Here is a 16577-nt window from a genome sequence, read left to right as displayed (position 1 = left end):
TACAGCAGAGGGATATACTGATACATGTTTATAGTTAGTAAATGATAGAAGATCTCAATCTTCCTTGGATTCTCATAGAGAGAGCTAACATGAGAACATCTCTTATTGTACTCAATAAATGTGATATGAATAGTGTGTGCATTTGTAGGACAACACTCTTTAATGTTATAGTTTTACGTCACACCATAAACAGAGGGACATGTAAAATATTCTATATTTTGGAAATGTCTCTTACATATATTTCACACTGAGGTGTGGTTGGTCTTGAGTGACATGAACAGATGACAATAAGTGTTATAAGTTCTTCTCTATTTCTGGGTGTCCATGGAACATTGGATGACCTAATAGGGTCATTCGAATTGCCAACAAGCATATTGTATCAATAGCATTGACTTGTAATGCTTACACAGTCATTTTGGTGGTATATATGTAGAATGTATTATCTGTGTAAGAGAGTGTCGAGGAGAATGAGACACAGACATTGAGACACGGAACATCAAGGCAGAGTGTCTTCACGCTCTGAATGTCCAGCATGTACCATCAGCTGTTGACCTATTTAACATCAATGACATTGTAAGTACTGACTCTGTATATGTGAAGCAAGAAAAATAAATCTCTTTTATAAGAAAAGCCAGGAAAGTCTGATTGAGTTGTATTTTTAAGTGACATAGAAGAACTATAATATGCATGATACAAGGCGAGCCATCCAACAATAAGAAAGGAGAATTTACATACATATGAATAAGTATCAAGAAGATTAATTATTTTAAGAGTCCACCTTTTTCTACAACTGTAAACAAGGAATTCAAGTGTTTCTTCATGTGATCACAACATTTTCATCTGATCACAAATGTCTTTGGCTTATCTATGTATTGTGTTGCATACTTCAGACATTGCATTTTGTGGTGACATTGCATTTTAGCTTTTTTTTCTGCTGAACTTTCCATGCAAATCATGCTTGTGCAAGTATCAGCACACAGTGGACAAGTACACAACTACTCCAGTGCTAGTAAATCTTCCTTCAGGAGCTTTACAGTGACATGTGGCTTTTGTGTTGCTTTCCTGTTCAGTCTACAAGCAGTTCTATTGGGGGTTAATTTTGCCTTCCAAATCTTACCTTGACTTCAAATGTTCCTCTTAATCTTTTTCTTAATTTCCATTTCTTAATGACATATCCAACAGTTGAAATTGCAAGCACAAAACTTTTAGATATCTTTTATTACCGTCCCCAGCTTTCTATGAGTCAAAATATTTCTTTTCTAAACCTAAGCCTAAACCTAAGGTTTGAGGAGGCCATGTTAGATGTAAGTCCTACACCTCAAGAGCTTCCAAAACAAACCCCAGTTATGGTGCAATACATAGAAGAGGCATACACAGGTAGTGCTATGGAAGTGCTCTTTGCTGGGTCTTAAGGGAAAAGAGGCATAGCCCCAGCAGGGCCTCATGTATGAAGTGGACCGCTTTCATCTTCTGAGGGAGGGAGTTGGGTCAAACCCATGGTCGCCAAAGGAGGTACCCAGGCTGGCAACTCATAGAAATGTGCTGTTGCTGGATCTTCAGGGATAAGAGGCTGAACCCTGGCATGAATGCAGTGGACCACTTTCATCCCCTGAGGGAGAGATTGGGTACAACCCCTGGTCACTAAAGGGGATACCCAGGATGGCGAATTGATAGAGATGTGCTGTTGCTGGGTCTTCAGGGTTCAGAGGCCAGGGCAGGGCCAGAAAAATATTTGCCTGGTAAGCATAAAAAAAAATAATTCTAGTCCTGCTTAAGCAGACTCCTTCCAAACTGCTGTGAAGGACAGGAAAAAAGACTGTCTGATGGGAAGGGGGATGATCTATTTATACCAATTTCAGAGTTCTATTTCTTGTCCTTTCTGCTTTGAGGGGAGGAGGAAACCCCATTAATAAATGCTGCCATGATTGCTCAGGAAAAATTATTATGCTCTGGAGCTATCAAACCTAAGTCAATTTAGACTATTAAGTTTGTGTTCTAGACTTTACATAGGAATCACTAGTGGATCAATTCCACATATTCTATCTATCTATCTATCTATCTATCTATCTATCTATCTATCTATCTATCTTGCAGTACACCTGCTTTGTAGATGGTTTGTTTTAAGTTAAAGATAATGTTTCACCTGCCAATCTGTCTGTCAGTCTGTCTGTCTTTCCATACATCTCTCTATTTTTTTCACACATGTGTGATATTACAGTATATTAAATGTATCCCCCTTTTACATAACCATTCAGATTCTACAGTTTAAATATTGCACTACTATAACTAGTAACTAGTGCGTTTTGAGGTGAATGCTTGACTACTCTTGGCACTGGTATGAGTTGACTCTCGGTAATTGGCAAGACAAGTTGGCACTGAGTCATACATACTCTTAAGAAAATAAACTTCCCTTTTAACTCAGTCTGTGCCAGCCGCCAGGACAAACGGGATAGATTAACAAAAATATTCAAATTCATGTCAGAAGAAGACTTATTTTCAAAATATCATGTAGTCGATGGCATAAATTCAATTGTGTCGGACACTGGTTTTGTAGGGATTGGTTAAGTATAATTGATTTTGCGAAGGAAGTAAAGGGTGCGCTTGAATGTCAGCTGCCAAAGTACAGTAAATAATAAATGCAGATTCAATATTCTTGGTAAAGGTGTGAGGTCTGAGGTACCATATTAACTTGTTGGCCTGGGAGGAGTTTTGGTATTCCAGGGTGCGAAGCATATATATTGACACCAAACATCTGGAGACTTTATAGGTTGGAAAGACCTCAACTGGCAACACACAGCTGAGGGAAACCAGTCCAGTGAATAAAGCAGACTTCGACATTTTCTTCAGCCTCTATTCCTTGAAACAGAAGATTAGGCAGCTGATCAGGTAATAATTCAAAGACATAATCTTATATCAGTAACACCGCTTTATCATTTGATTTTAAACTAAACAATTTTAGTCTCTGAGGCAGGGCCGGACTGGGGATACAAAGCAGCCCTGGAAAAAAAAATCTATGCCAGCCCCATAAGTCATTGCGCCATATATTGTTGCATGTAATATGTCTTGCCACCCCAGATGATTGATTAATATATATATATATATATATATATATATATATATACATACACACACACACACACACACACACACACACATATATATATATATATATATATATATATATATATATATATATGTATATATATATATATATCTCAAATATATATTGCTTTTTCTTATATAAAATATCGGTCCTTTCAGAGTAAAACGTTTAATTATACAGTAAGCATACTCACATGCAGACACAGACAATCTCACTGACACAGACAAGCTCATTAATACACAGCCTCATAAACAAACAATCTCACTGATATACATAAGCTCACTCACAAGCAGACACACACACACACACATGCAAGCTCACTCACTAGCGGGCGCGCACACACACACACACACAGCTTAATGTAGTGGTTCTGGTGTCTATAGCCTGTCCCTGCAGGCTTTTCAATGTAAACACTGACTTTTCAGAGAAATGGCAGTGTTTACATTGCTTCCTAGTGACAGTCACTAAGACGGTCACTAGAGGTGCTTCCTGTGTCAGTGCTGCACAGTGTGCAACACCTATGTTCAGGGCCACCACGCACTGCAGGCGCTGAACGTTCCCCATAGAGATACATTAATTCAACGCATCTCTGTGAGGAGATGCTGATTGGTGTAGCGTTTTGCAGTCAATCCCATGGCAGAGCATTGGATTGGCTGAGATCATCAAGCTTGATGATCTCAGCCGTAGAGGCAGGGCCAGTCGAGGGGAGACCAGCATGGCGTGGAAAACCCCCCACTATTTTTAAACACACACAGACACACACATACACCATGACAGACACAGACACACACATACACCATGACAGACACACACACACCCCATGACACACACATATACTATGACAGACACACACCGTGACACAGACAGACACACACACCTTGACAGGCACACACACCATGACACAGAAAGACCATGACACACACACCATGACACAGACATACACACACCATGACACATACAGACACACCATGACACAGACATACCATGAAACAGACAGACACACACACACACCATGACACAGACACACATACCATGACAGACAGACACACACACATACACTCACACTGACAGAATGACACATATTATCTGTGAGCGACCAGCCAGGGGGTCGTGCAGGGCAGAGAGTTGAGTGTCCTAAATCTGTTAAATTGGACACTCTAAGATTCTCCGTAAATAGTGTCTGGAAATGTAGTTTGGAATCTATGCACCAATGCAAAATTACTCCCAACCACCTTTAACGGTAAGGAATGTTCTATGGGACCCTTTATATCTCACATTGACCATGTAAAAGACTTGTTAGATTATCAACAAAAATTCGAAAGTGACTTTTAAAATTAGTTGTTGTTTTTTACTGTCTCTTTTAAATGAATAATTGTTTACTTGTTTAGCTGAATTACCTCTACATGAAGACCTGTGTAGAGAGCAACCCTGTGGTGCCTATCTAGAAGCAGGGCGAGCTCTGATGGCGGCCGCTGGGGGAGCTGTGCTGTCTTTGCTCCCCTGCCCTCGCGCGCAGCTTAATGAGAGCGGGGCCGGAAAATGACGTCACAGCTCCCCCAGCAGCCGCCATCAGAGCTCCCCAAGCGGCCGCCACCACACCCAGGTGTCTGCCCGGCCCCTGGTGCCGACGGCCCACCGGGACATTTCCCGGAATCCCGGTGGGCCACTCCGGCCCTGCTCTGAGGTTATCAGTATCAATGAAATAACATAAGTTTGAAACATAGACTGTAATATTTGATTGGGGACGAATCCAAATTAATGCATTTTTCATCGATTTTATTTAAATGTATATGTTTGAAAGAATGCAGAACCTTGCAGGACAATCAATGTTAACTAATTTATAATTGCTTGAAGAGGACTTAGAATTAATTAATTCACGTTTCTTTATTCCAGAGTTTTTTGTCAGTTGACACCATGACATTTGCAGACCTTCTTGACCGTATTGGTGGGGTTGGCACTTTCCAGATACTCCACAGTATACTACTGGCATTTCCAGTTTGCATGGTGGCCTGTCATAACTTCTTACAAAACTTCACTGCCGCTTTCCCTGCTCATCATTGTAAACAAAAACCTGGACTCAACATCAGTGGAAACATCTCCTATGAAGACCTGATGAGGGTGACAATTCCACTGAATCAGAAGGGCCTGCCAGAGAGGTGTCGGAGATTCTCAGAGCCCCAGTGGATGATGCTCAACCCCAATGTCACCCAGGCCAATATTTCAGATGCTGTAACAGAAACTTGCCTAGATGGATGGGTCTATGACACATCAGTTGTCAGATCATCTATTATTACCGAGGTGAGACATCAATCTATGAATCCTTTTGCACTCTAGTTCTCTTGCATTCTAACCATAGAAACATAGAAACATAGAATGTGACGGCAGATAAGATCCATTCGGCCCATCTAGTCTGCCCAATTTTCTAAATACTTTCATTAGTCCCTAGCCTTATCTTATAGTTAGGATAGCCTTATGCCTATCCCACGCATGCTTAAACTCCTAAAAAAAAAAAAAAAATGCCTTTTGATTCTTTCATTGAAGTGCTAGGCTTTATTAAAGTGCTTTATTCATAGATTATTTATAAATCATGTGTTGTTGTTCTACTGACCTCTACGACAATTATTTCATTTCTGTATCTTTGCACCATCCCAAAAGTAATCATTTTACAATTTATTTTTCACAGTGGGATCTGGTATGTGATCTGAGTTCCATGAGGCAAATGGCACAGTCTGTGTACATGGTGGGGGTTCTGCTTGGTGGTGCAGTATTTGGTGGCATAGCAGATAGGTAAGGAGCCAGCTTTAAAAATACTAATGCTCAAATTCATGATATCGTCTTGAGGGAGCACTCATAAATCTCTTTCTCAATAATACATTTTATAGGAACAATATAGTGTTCCTATAAAAAAAACATGTATTCCTGACAGTATAGTCCTGATGTGGCATTTTAAGTGACCGGCCCTGCTTCTATCATGCTGAAAAGATGATTTTATTCACCTTATCTCCCATGTCACATTAGCCTCGCTGCTGTGGAATCTGCCTCCATGGCTGAAGTCATCAATCATGATGATCTCAGCCAATAGAATGGTTTCTTATAGGAAAGCCCTGGGAGGCTATTGTGCAAAAAAAAACATGCCTTCCGTGAATACTATCCTAGCAACCTACTTTTTCTACCCTACCCTAACCTTTTGTGTCATTATACCCTACTCCCTGTAGCATGTAAGCTCATTGAGCTGGGCCCTCAATCCCTCTGTTCCTGTGCGTCCAACTTGTCTGCATACAAATACGTGTCTGTTCGTCCACCCATTGTAAAGCGCTGTGGAACTTGTTGGCGCTTTATAAATAATAATAATAATAATGTGTTGCAAAACGCTGAGCCAATCAGCATCTCCTCATAGAGATGCATTGAATAAATGCATTTCTATGAGGAACATTCAGCGTCTCCATGCAGAGCGTGGAGACGCTGAACGCCAGTGCTGTACACTTTACAGCACTGGACTAGAAAGCACCTCACTCAGACGACCACTAGAGGTGTTATTACGCAGCAATGGAAACAATGCCTTTTCTCCGAAAAGACAGCATTTACTTAAAAAAGTGTGCAGGGGCAGGCTTTAGACACTAGAACCACTACATTAAGCTGTAGTAGTTCTGGTGACTATAGTGTCCCTTTAAAGGAACATTCCAAATGCTGTAACAACTTAATCTCAATGAAGCTGTTGTGGGATCTGGAAGTCCTGTGCAACATCTTACCTTAGAAGGTTAAACAATTTTTGAACAGTTTAAAGTTGTCTTTACAGCCACTTTGCCTCTTACTCCAGCCCCAGTTCCAGTGAGGAAGCTGAGCCCCTGGGCACCAGTGATAGTCATCACTGGCCAACCTTACCTTGCAATAGGCGACTATTTAACATTCAACATTAGTGGAAAATAAAATAAGTTCAAGTGACACACCAAAGTAAAATCTATACTGGCTCTTCTAGAAAACCTGGACATTATAAAAAATGTTAAAATAAAAGTAAAAAAAAAAAAATACAGCTTCTTGCGATAAATAAACGTTCTTAAATATTTTTCAGTTGCATTCCTATGTTTAGAGAAGAAACTCAGAATCTTTTTTCTGCTCTGCAGATTTGGTCGCAGAACTGTCCTCATCTGGTCGTACATGCAGATGTCCATAGCCGGGACTCTTGTTGCTTTTCTGCCCAGCTTCCCGTGTTATGTGTTCTTCAGACTCATCAGTGGCATGACATTCTCCAGCGTACTGCTCAATACACTATGTCTGAGTGAGTACTTTGCACTAAATCACCATTCCAGTTATATAAATAACCCATACACATGCCTTCCAAGTGTCCCTATTTAGGAATGAAAGTCCCTATTTTTGCCCTAATCCCTATATCCCTCTATTCTATCCTAATGTCCCTCTTTTCTAAGAGTGTATCACAGACCTCTAAACCAATAATAGTCTTTAAACAATACATTTGTTTAGAAATCAGTCCTTGTACATAAGACACTTTGTTCTTGTTATAAATTAGTTGCACATTTTTTTGTAGGAAATCATCTTAAATTTCTCCGAACAGCCCCACTCTGGACCACCTGTCCAGCTACTCTCCAAAAATTAAAGTGTCCCTCTCTGCCCATTTGAAATGTTGGGTGGTATGCTTTCCACTACCCATGTTTTGTAAGAACATAGTTGACACAATATATATTTTCTTCTAGTGCTGGAATGGATGCCAGTCAAGGGACGCACCCTGGCAGGAACCTTCATAGGTTATGTTTTTACCTCTGGCCAAATGGTACTGTCAGGCTTGGCATACGCTATCCGTGACTGGCGCTGGTTGCAGTTCTCCGTCACAGCACCCTTCTATTTCTTCTTTGTATATTCTTGGTAGGTATATAATATCTGTTCTATTACACAATAAATTATCATGTACGATTGTATGTATCAAACAATGTATGTATGTGTTAAATGCATTAATGTGTATAATTCCAAATCTAGCCTATGGTATTCAGCCTACTTTACCAGCAGTCACTCTCTTAAGAACCATATTTTATATTTCTTTATATTGAAGCTAAATTTAACACAGAGTGCAAAGTCAAATAGCTGTGATGAGTTGAATGTCTTCTGTCACCTATTTCTATGGTCCAATATGCTAACAGAATTCTGTTGCAAAATTAATAAAATTTCAACATGGCCTTTAACTAAAATGTAAATTATTGTGAACTCCGAGTGAAACCTACGTGAATTTCAAATTTTAGGATAAAATAGCAAAACTGAAATAGTTAGCCATATTTTTATTTTGTCTAGTCTGGTCTAAGAATTTTAAATTCATTTTGAAGTCACCTTGAACTCCCAGCAATCAAATGAGTTCTCCAGGCTTCTTTTCCTATCAAGCAAGTTTTATATTGCTGGAGCATTGTAGAAAGTACAGTCTCTGACAACCAATCATCCTACTTATTTTACTTTATTATATACGAATGCTTGTGATGGCGATATTAACACATCATTATCTGTCTGCGTTGGTCATTCACAGGTTGCTGCAAGAGTCAGGACGTTGGCTAATTTTAAATGGACGCACTGATCAGGCACTGACCAACATGCGAAGGGTGGCCAGATTAAATGGCAAGGAAGCTGAGGGCTTGAAAATGAGTAAGGAGGTAAGAAAATGTGGGGCATAGTGGGAAAATGCACTATATTTAAACTTTCACATTCTAGGATAAAGACTTCTCAATCTCCCACCAGCAGTACAGTATGATCTAATACATAGACAAAATTAGAAATGGGGTAGAGATTGAGACATCCCTATGAATAGTATACTGTAAGTACTAATATAGTATTAATAGTACTGTTACTTTCTCTGTGCAGGAGGTGATCGCAGAGATGCAGAATGAAATATCTAATCGCAAATCTTCTCACAGCCTGTTGGACCTTGTAAGAACCCCTGGTATGAGACGTATCACAGGTTGTCTGATGATGGTTTGGTAAGTACCAGAATTAAAATAAAATGAGTGAACGTTGCTATATTACTTTTTTATATGCATATTTAATACCATAATTTAACATTAAATATTTGAAAAATAAGTGATTTGTTTGTCTTTGTTGTGCAGGTTCTCCACCAGTTTTGCATACTATGGTCTAGCTATGGACTTGCAGAAATTTGGGATTAGTATCTACCTTGTACAGTTCTGCTTTGGAGCTATTGATGTACCAGCAAAGCTTGTGGCAGCTTTAACAATGACCTTTGTCGGCCGTCGGATGACACAAGGACTGTTCCTTATCCTTGCAGGGACCGTGATCATTGCCAACATCTTCGTTCCAGTGGGTGGGTAGTTGGAAATCAATGTGCTCCTCTTCTCATTTTATTCCAAGCTTTCTAAAGAAGTGGTTATAAGCCAGGCAGCAAAAGATACACTCTATATGTGGACTGGCTGCTCATTATCCTGAAGAGCTTACACTCTCCAATCTCAGTGCAACAATCTAGCATTTAAACTATCCAGGTTTTAGGTTTTACAGATAATTTTTGAACTCATTATAATGTAACTATATGTGGTCGATTGTATGTTGCAGACTTATTTAGAAACCAGCTCAGTGTAAAATACCATGTTAAATTAGTGGATTGAGATTGTGTAAATGGTTGAATGTTTGCTCAGTAATTTGACATTCTGTTACATTGCAGATATGCGAGTTCTTAGAACTGCTTTGGCTGCTCTGGGGAAGGGATGCTGTGCGTCTGCCTTTATGTGCGCATACCTTTATTCTGGAGAGCTCTTCCCTACGGAAATCAGGTAAGAAAATATTTTCTGATCCATGATGAGGTTAAGATTTTAGTAATGTGGTTTGGTTTATTTGGGTGTGCTTGCAGTCAGCATCACATAAAAAGAAGATATTGTGAACAATTTAACTTTCCTAAACATAAAGGGATCTGATCTGGTTCTGAAGTGGATCAAATGAGAGAAATCTAATAGGAAGGGTTAATAATATCAGTTTAAATGTAGATTATAGATTGGTAAGCCTGAGGAGTTAATGTAGCCAAATCTATCCAAGCCGGCACAATAAGAGGTTACATTGAAGGATTAGCAAAGACCTAAACATTTTCAAGTTTCAGCACAAATCTAGACTTTGAAATATACATACAATGACCAGCAATGACAAAAAGAGTTTTCTGGATACTTTATAAATATGTCATATAGAATGTAAGCTCGATTGAGCAGGGTCCTCTTCAACCTATTGTTCCCGTAAGTTCTTTGTAATTGTCCTATTTATAGTTAAATCCCCCTCTCATAATATTGTAAAGCACTACGGAATCTGTTGGCGCTATATAAATGGTAATAATAATAATAATAATGTCATGTCCCTTCAAATCAAGATGACATATTGTGTAGTTGCAATATGAAATCTATTGCCAAAAAGAAGGCAACGAAGACAGATAATAATATGATAATGTATAATGAGGTTGATATTTCCCTTACTATCTAAATAATTTTCCATTTATTCTTTGTACATTACAGACAGACCGGCATGGGATTCTCAGATATGAATGCCAGAGTGGGATCTGTGGTAGCCCCCGTAATTCATCTGATTGGAGAATACATACCAATACTGCCTGCAGTCATCTTTGGTGCTGCCCCCATTGTATCTGGAATAGCGGCTACATGTCTGCTCCCCGAGACACGTAACAGACCCCTAAGTGACACAATCCAGGAGGTGGAGGACAGGTGAGGGGGACATATCAATGTAAAACAGGCTCTATCAAGGTGCAAAGTGCTATATGTTAAAGGACATCCATTGGTTTCCATAGTGATTGCTCTTCATTTAGCACTTTGTTCCACAAAGGAACCAACTTTTTTTTCCTCCTCAAATACTTACAGGATAATCCAAACACTATTTGTGTAGTAGAGATCTAATTCCTTCTCTCTGTCTGCACTATTCACATAAATGTGTCTCTCAACCTCCATATCACCAACTGAAGTGATAATATAGAGACATTTTTACCATGAATGCACCACAAAAAGTGTCTGCAAGTCTACTTCCCAAGTCTATTTCTGCTTGAATTGTCAGTGTAAATGCAGTACAACTCCCATCTATAAAAATTATCCTCTTGCTGTAATGATAGCTCAGTATCACAAACGCACAATAGAACATTCATTATATATCAACATGTCATTCTCTGAGGATGTAAAAGGCTGATTCTCATTTTTAGTCAGTCCTTGTTTTAATGGACGATCTGTATGTTATACCGGGACGATCATACTCTTATCATCAATGATTGCAGATACGCAGGATTTTCATAATAAGAAGTATAATAAAAAGTATAATAAAATAATAGTTTAGGATGGGCTATAAAGCCCATGGCACTGTACAGAGTGTTTATTTATTTTTTTTTACTTTTATTTTAATATTTTGTACATAATTATTCAATTTTTGATCTTACGTCTATGTCATGTGAGTATTATGTCCAGTTTTTCTATAGCTTGCTTCATTGATATAATATTTTTCTGTGCAACGCTGGATAAATGAGTATAAAAATATGATTTAATAAATGGTTTTTTTGTTACTTTTTTCACTAAAGGAGGAAAAAGAGTAACTGGAAGCAAGACGTGGAACTAAAGCTTGAAATTGTACCTCTCACACAGAAACCTGAAAACTGCTTGAAGGACACCATCTGAAAATCTTAACCTTTTTTATGACACAAGACAGAAATACATAACATTTTTGACTGTGTAAATAGTCACATTAGTTATGTCACCATCCAAAAGCATTATTTGATCATAGTCAGTATGAACGTTGGTTGAATGTATGAACGTTGGATACTGGGTCTCCAAAAAGCAAAATTAAGTTGATGGTTTTAGCAGTGATACCAAGCCTGTAGGTTCTAGAACAGGGGTCTGTACATTATATTGAAAATGTAGATTGCAATCTATTGCAGATGTGCCACTAAATTTTATGAGATGCACGCTGTTTTCTACAAACGTTTAGCCACTTGTATCCGTTAAAAGAAAATCTAGAATCTAGAAAATCTATCATGTGTTATATATAATATATTGATAATGGCATTTGTAGGCTTTGAAAACCAGGAAAGCTTTGATTAAGAGTGTATTAGTCTGACATTCATTTATTCGTTATCATTAACGTATTTGTGCTTGGATGATAATGTATATTAACCCCTTCATGGCAGATGGTGTGCTAGGACTATCACATTATTTGTTTAGCCCCTTATCATGAAGGGAATAAAAGACAGTGGTATTTGTTTACCCTGTTTTTCCCTAGTAGGGGCATTTAGTTTAGCGGTCTTGTCTTGTTTTGTTAATGTTATTGTCCTGTACATTTGTAAATATTTTACCGGTTAAAATAATTTTGTTTTTAGATTTCTAAGCTGCTGATGATGTATAACAATACTATTTATAAATGTTTAAAGTGAATTCTGTTCAGCAAAATGGACTCAATGAGTTCTCAGACCTGAAGCATTCCGTGTTGTCATTGGACGTGTTCCTGCTATAATCATCGATATTCTTTGCACTGGGAGATGGTTTTCTGGGTACTGAGAAAATAATTTGCTATTGAAATATTTTCAGAGGATTCTACCGACAATAGACACTCGAGAAGCTTAAAAATGTAATAAATACATTTTATATCTGGACATTTTTTTTGTAGTTATTGTGAGATTAATTCTGAAACATTGCATAATTAAAAAATTTTTATTAATGTGTAAGCGGTGTATTTGAGACCATACCTGGAAGGTATAGAGAAGAGTTTTCCCAACTTATTCTCTTCAATATTCAGAGACTGAACCAGGCGCCTGAATGGCCACACCAGTTAGATATATATATATATATCAGTGTTATTAGTGTTAGTGTCTGACTACAAATTCCCTGTATGCCTACACAACAATTTTCCAGATAAAGTATACACCAATCAATGGAAGAATTAGTCTACTGAAAAATAATGGCTAAAAAACAGAGCATTAGAAGGTCATTCACTCAGAGGCATGAAAACCAGGGTACCCCGGATGCAGGGCACCCAGTAACGCATCACTAGTGATGTCGCGAACACGAAATTTTCGGTTCGCGAATGGCGAACGGGAACTTCCGCAAACGTTCGCGAACCGGGGGAACCGCCATTGACTTCAATGGGCAGGCGAATTTTAAAACCCACAGGGACTCTTTCTGGCCACAAAAGTGATGGAAAAGTAGTTTCAAGGGGACTAACACCTGGACTGTGGCATGCCGGAGGGGGATCCATGGCAAAACTCCCATGGAAAATTACACAGTTGATGCAGAGTCTGGTTTTAATCCATAAAGGGCATAAATCACCTAACATTCCTAAATCACAATGGATATGGATTGACACCTGACATATGACATATTGACACCTTGACATATGGATTGACACCTGTCCTCAGAGACCCTGATACACACTGACACAGAGCAGAATAGGGACTGTTCCCCTTACATAGGGTCACTTGGCAGATATGGATTGACACCTATCCTAAGGATCCCTGATACACACTGAGACAGAGCAGAAAAGGGACTGTTCCCCCTACATAGGGTCACTTGGCAGATATGGATTGACACCTATCCTAAGGATCCCTGATACACACTGACACAGAGCAGAATAGGGACTGTTCCCCCTACATAGGGTCACTTGGCAGATATGGATTGACACCTGTCCTCAGAGACCATGATACACACTGACACAGAGCAGAATAAGGACTCTTGCCCCTACGAGGAATCACTTGGCAGATATGGATTGACACCTATCCTAAGGATCCCTGATACACACTGACACAGAGCAGAATAGGGACTGTTCCCCCTACATAGGATCACTTGGCAGATATGGATTGACACCTGTCCTCAGGGACCCTGATACACACTGGGGGGACCTACTGTCCTCCCCCCGCCCCCACCCCTGCGTGGTGGGTGGGGGCCATAAAAATGATGAGGGGGGGACTTACTGTCCTTCCCCCGGCCCCCACCCCTGCACGGTGGGTGGAGGCCATGAAGCACAATAGGGGGAGGACCTACTGTCCTCCCCCCGCCCCCACCCCTGCGTGGTGGGTGGTGGCCGTAAAAATAATGAGGGGGGGGCCTACTGTCCTCCCCCCTGGCCCCCACCCCTACGCGGTGGGTGGGGGCCATAAAAATAATGAGGGGGGACCTACTGTCCTCCCCCCAGCCCCCACCCCTGCGCGGTGGGTGGGGGCCATAAATCACAATGGGGGGAGGACCTACTGTCCTCCCCCCGCCCCCACCCCTGCGTGGTGGGTGGGGGCCATAAAAATAATGAGGGGGAGGACCTACTGTCCTCCCTTCGCCCCCACCCCTGCACGGTGGGTGGGGGCCATAAAAATAATGAGGGGGAGGACCTACTGTCCTCCCCCCTGGCCCCCACCCCTGCGCGGTGGGTGGGGGCCATAAAAATAATGAGGGGGGACCTACTGTCCTCCCCCTGGCCCCCACCCCTGCGCGGTGTGTGGGGGCCATAAATCACAATGGGGGGAGGACCTACTGTCCTCCCCCCGCCCCCACCCCTGCGTGGTGGGTGGGGGCCATAAAAATAATGAGGGGGAGGTCCTACTGTCCTCCCCCCTGGCCCCCACCCCTGCGCGGTGGGTGGGGGCCATAAAAATAATGAGGGGGGACCTACTGTCCTCCCCATGGCCCCCACCCCTGCGCGGTGCGTGGGGGCCATAAATCACAATGGGGGGAGGACCTACTGTCCTCCCCCCGCCCCCACCCCTGCGCGGTGGGTAGGGGCCATAAAAATAATGAGGGGGGGACCTACTGTCCTCCCCCACTGGCCCCCACCCCTGAGCGGTGGGTGGGAGCCCTAAAAAAAACAATAAGGGGTGACCTACTGTCCCTCCCCAGCCCCCACCCCTGAGTGGTGGGGGCCCTAATTAAAAATCCCCCCCCCAATCAAAGGTGACTAGGGGTCCCCAAGCCCCTAGTCACCCACCCCAAAAAAGTTACCCCCTACCTACCCCCCTCACCCTAAAAAAAAGTGAAGGGGGAATAAAATAACTAACCTGTAAAGAAAAATTCAGCTTACCATTTGACGTCTTCTTTTTTCTAAAATCTTCTTTTTTTCAGCCCCAAAAAAGGCCAAATAAAAAGCCAAAAAAAGATTTTAGAAAAAAGAAGACGTCATATGGTAAGTTGAATTTTTCTTTACAGGTTAGTTATTTTATTCCCCCTTAACTATTTTTTAGGGTGAGGGGGTTGGTAGGGGGTAACTTTTTTTGGGGTGGGGGGTGGGTGACTCGGGGCTTGGGGACCCCTAGTCACCTTTGATTGGGGGGGGATTTTTTATTTAGGGCCCCCACCCACCACTAAGGGGTGGGGGCTGGGGGGCGACAGTAGGTCCCCCCCTTATTTTTTTTTTAGGGCCCCCACCCACCGCTCAGGGGTGGGGGCAAGGGGGGAGGACAGTAGGTCCCCCCCTCATTATTTTTATGGCAGCCACCCACCGTGCAGGGGTGGGGGCTGGGGGGAGGACAGTAGGTCCCCCCTCATTATTTTTACGGCCCCCCACCCACCGCGCAGGGGTGGGGGCGGGGGGAGGACAGTAGGTCCTCCCCCCATTGTGATTTATGGCCCCCACCCACCGTGCAGGGATGGAGGCCAGGGGGAGGACAGTAGGTCCCCCCCCAGTGTGTATCAGGGTCCCTGAGGACAGGTGTAAATCCATATCTGCCAAGTGACCCTATGTAGGGGGAACAGTCCCTATTCTGCTCTGTGTCAGTGTGTATCAGGGATCCTTAGGATAGGTGTCAATCCATATTTGCCAAGTGACCCTATGTAGGGGGAACAGTCCCTATTCTGCTCTGTGTCAGTGTGTATCAGGGATCCTTAGGATAGGTGTCAATCCATATCTGCCAAGTGACCCTATGTAGGGGGAACAGTCCCTATTATGCTCTGTGTCAGTGTCTGGGGGGAGTATCTGCAGTAATACAGAGTGTCTGGAGGGAGAATTAGCAGTAACACAGGGTGTCTGGATGGAGTATCTGCAGTAACACAGAGTGTCTGGGGGAGTATCTGCAGTAACACAGGATGTCTGGGGGGAGTATCTGCAGTAACACAGGGTGTCTGGAGGGAGTATCTGCAGTGACACAGAGTGTCTGGAGGGAGTATATGCAGTAACACAGAGTGTCTGGAGGGAGTATCTGCAGTAATACAGAGTGTCTGGAGGGAGTATCTGCAGTAATACAGAGTGTCTGGAGGGAGTATCTGCAGTAACACAGGGTGTCTGGAGGGAGTATCTCCAGTAACACAGAGTGTCTGGAGGGAGTATCTGCAGTAACACAGGGTGTCTGGATGGAGTATCTGCAGTAACACAGGGTGTCTGGAGGGAGTATCTGCAGTAACACAGAGTGTCTGGAGGGAGTATCTGCAGTAACACAGGGTGTCTGGAGGGAGTATCTGCAGTAACACAGGGTGTCTGGAGGGAGTATCTGCAGTAACACAGAGTGTCTGGAGGGAGTATC

The 16577-nt window shown here is 41.8% G+C and overlaps 1 protein-coding gene across 1 annotated transcript in view; it reads left to right on the top strand.

Moving 5' to 3' along the window:
• Positions 1–5017: 5017 nt before the first annotated feature.
• Positions 5018–16577, top strand: part of LOC134578509 (solute carrier family 22 member 20-like) — a 33674-nt gene continuing 22114 nt past the window's right edge. The window contains exons 1-7 of the mRNA XM_063437496.1: positions 5018–5401; positions 5787–5890; positions 7225–7379; positions 7813–7981; positions 8628–8751; positions 8960–9075; positions 9202–9416. Coding sequence (XP_063293566.1) covers positions 5018–5401; positions 5787–5890; positions 7225–7379; positions 7813–7981; positions 8628–8751; positions 8960–9075; positions 9202–9416 — 1267 coding nt within the window. The remainder of the gene's footprint in view (positions 5402–5786; positions 5891–7224; positions 7380–7812; positions 7982–8627; positions 8752–8959; positions 9076–9201; positions 9417–16577) is intronic.

The sequence above is a fragment of the Pelobates fuscus genome, chromosome 12 (genome assembly GCF_036172605.1).
Source record: "Pelobates fuscus isolate aPelFus1 chromosome 12, aPelFus1.pri, whole genome shotgun sequence".
NCBI classification, from domain to species: Eukaryota; Metazoa; Chordata; class Amphibia; order Anura; family Pelobatidae; genus Pelobates; species Pelobates fuscus.
This window is presented reverse-complemented; position numbering and strand designations above follow the sequence as displayed.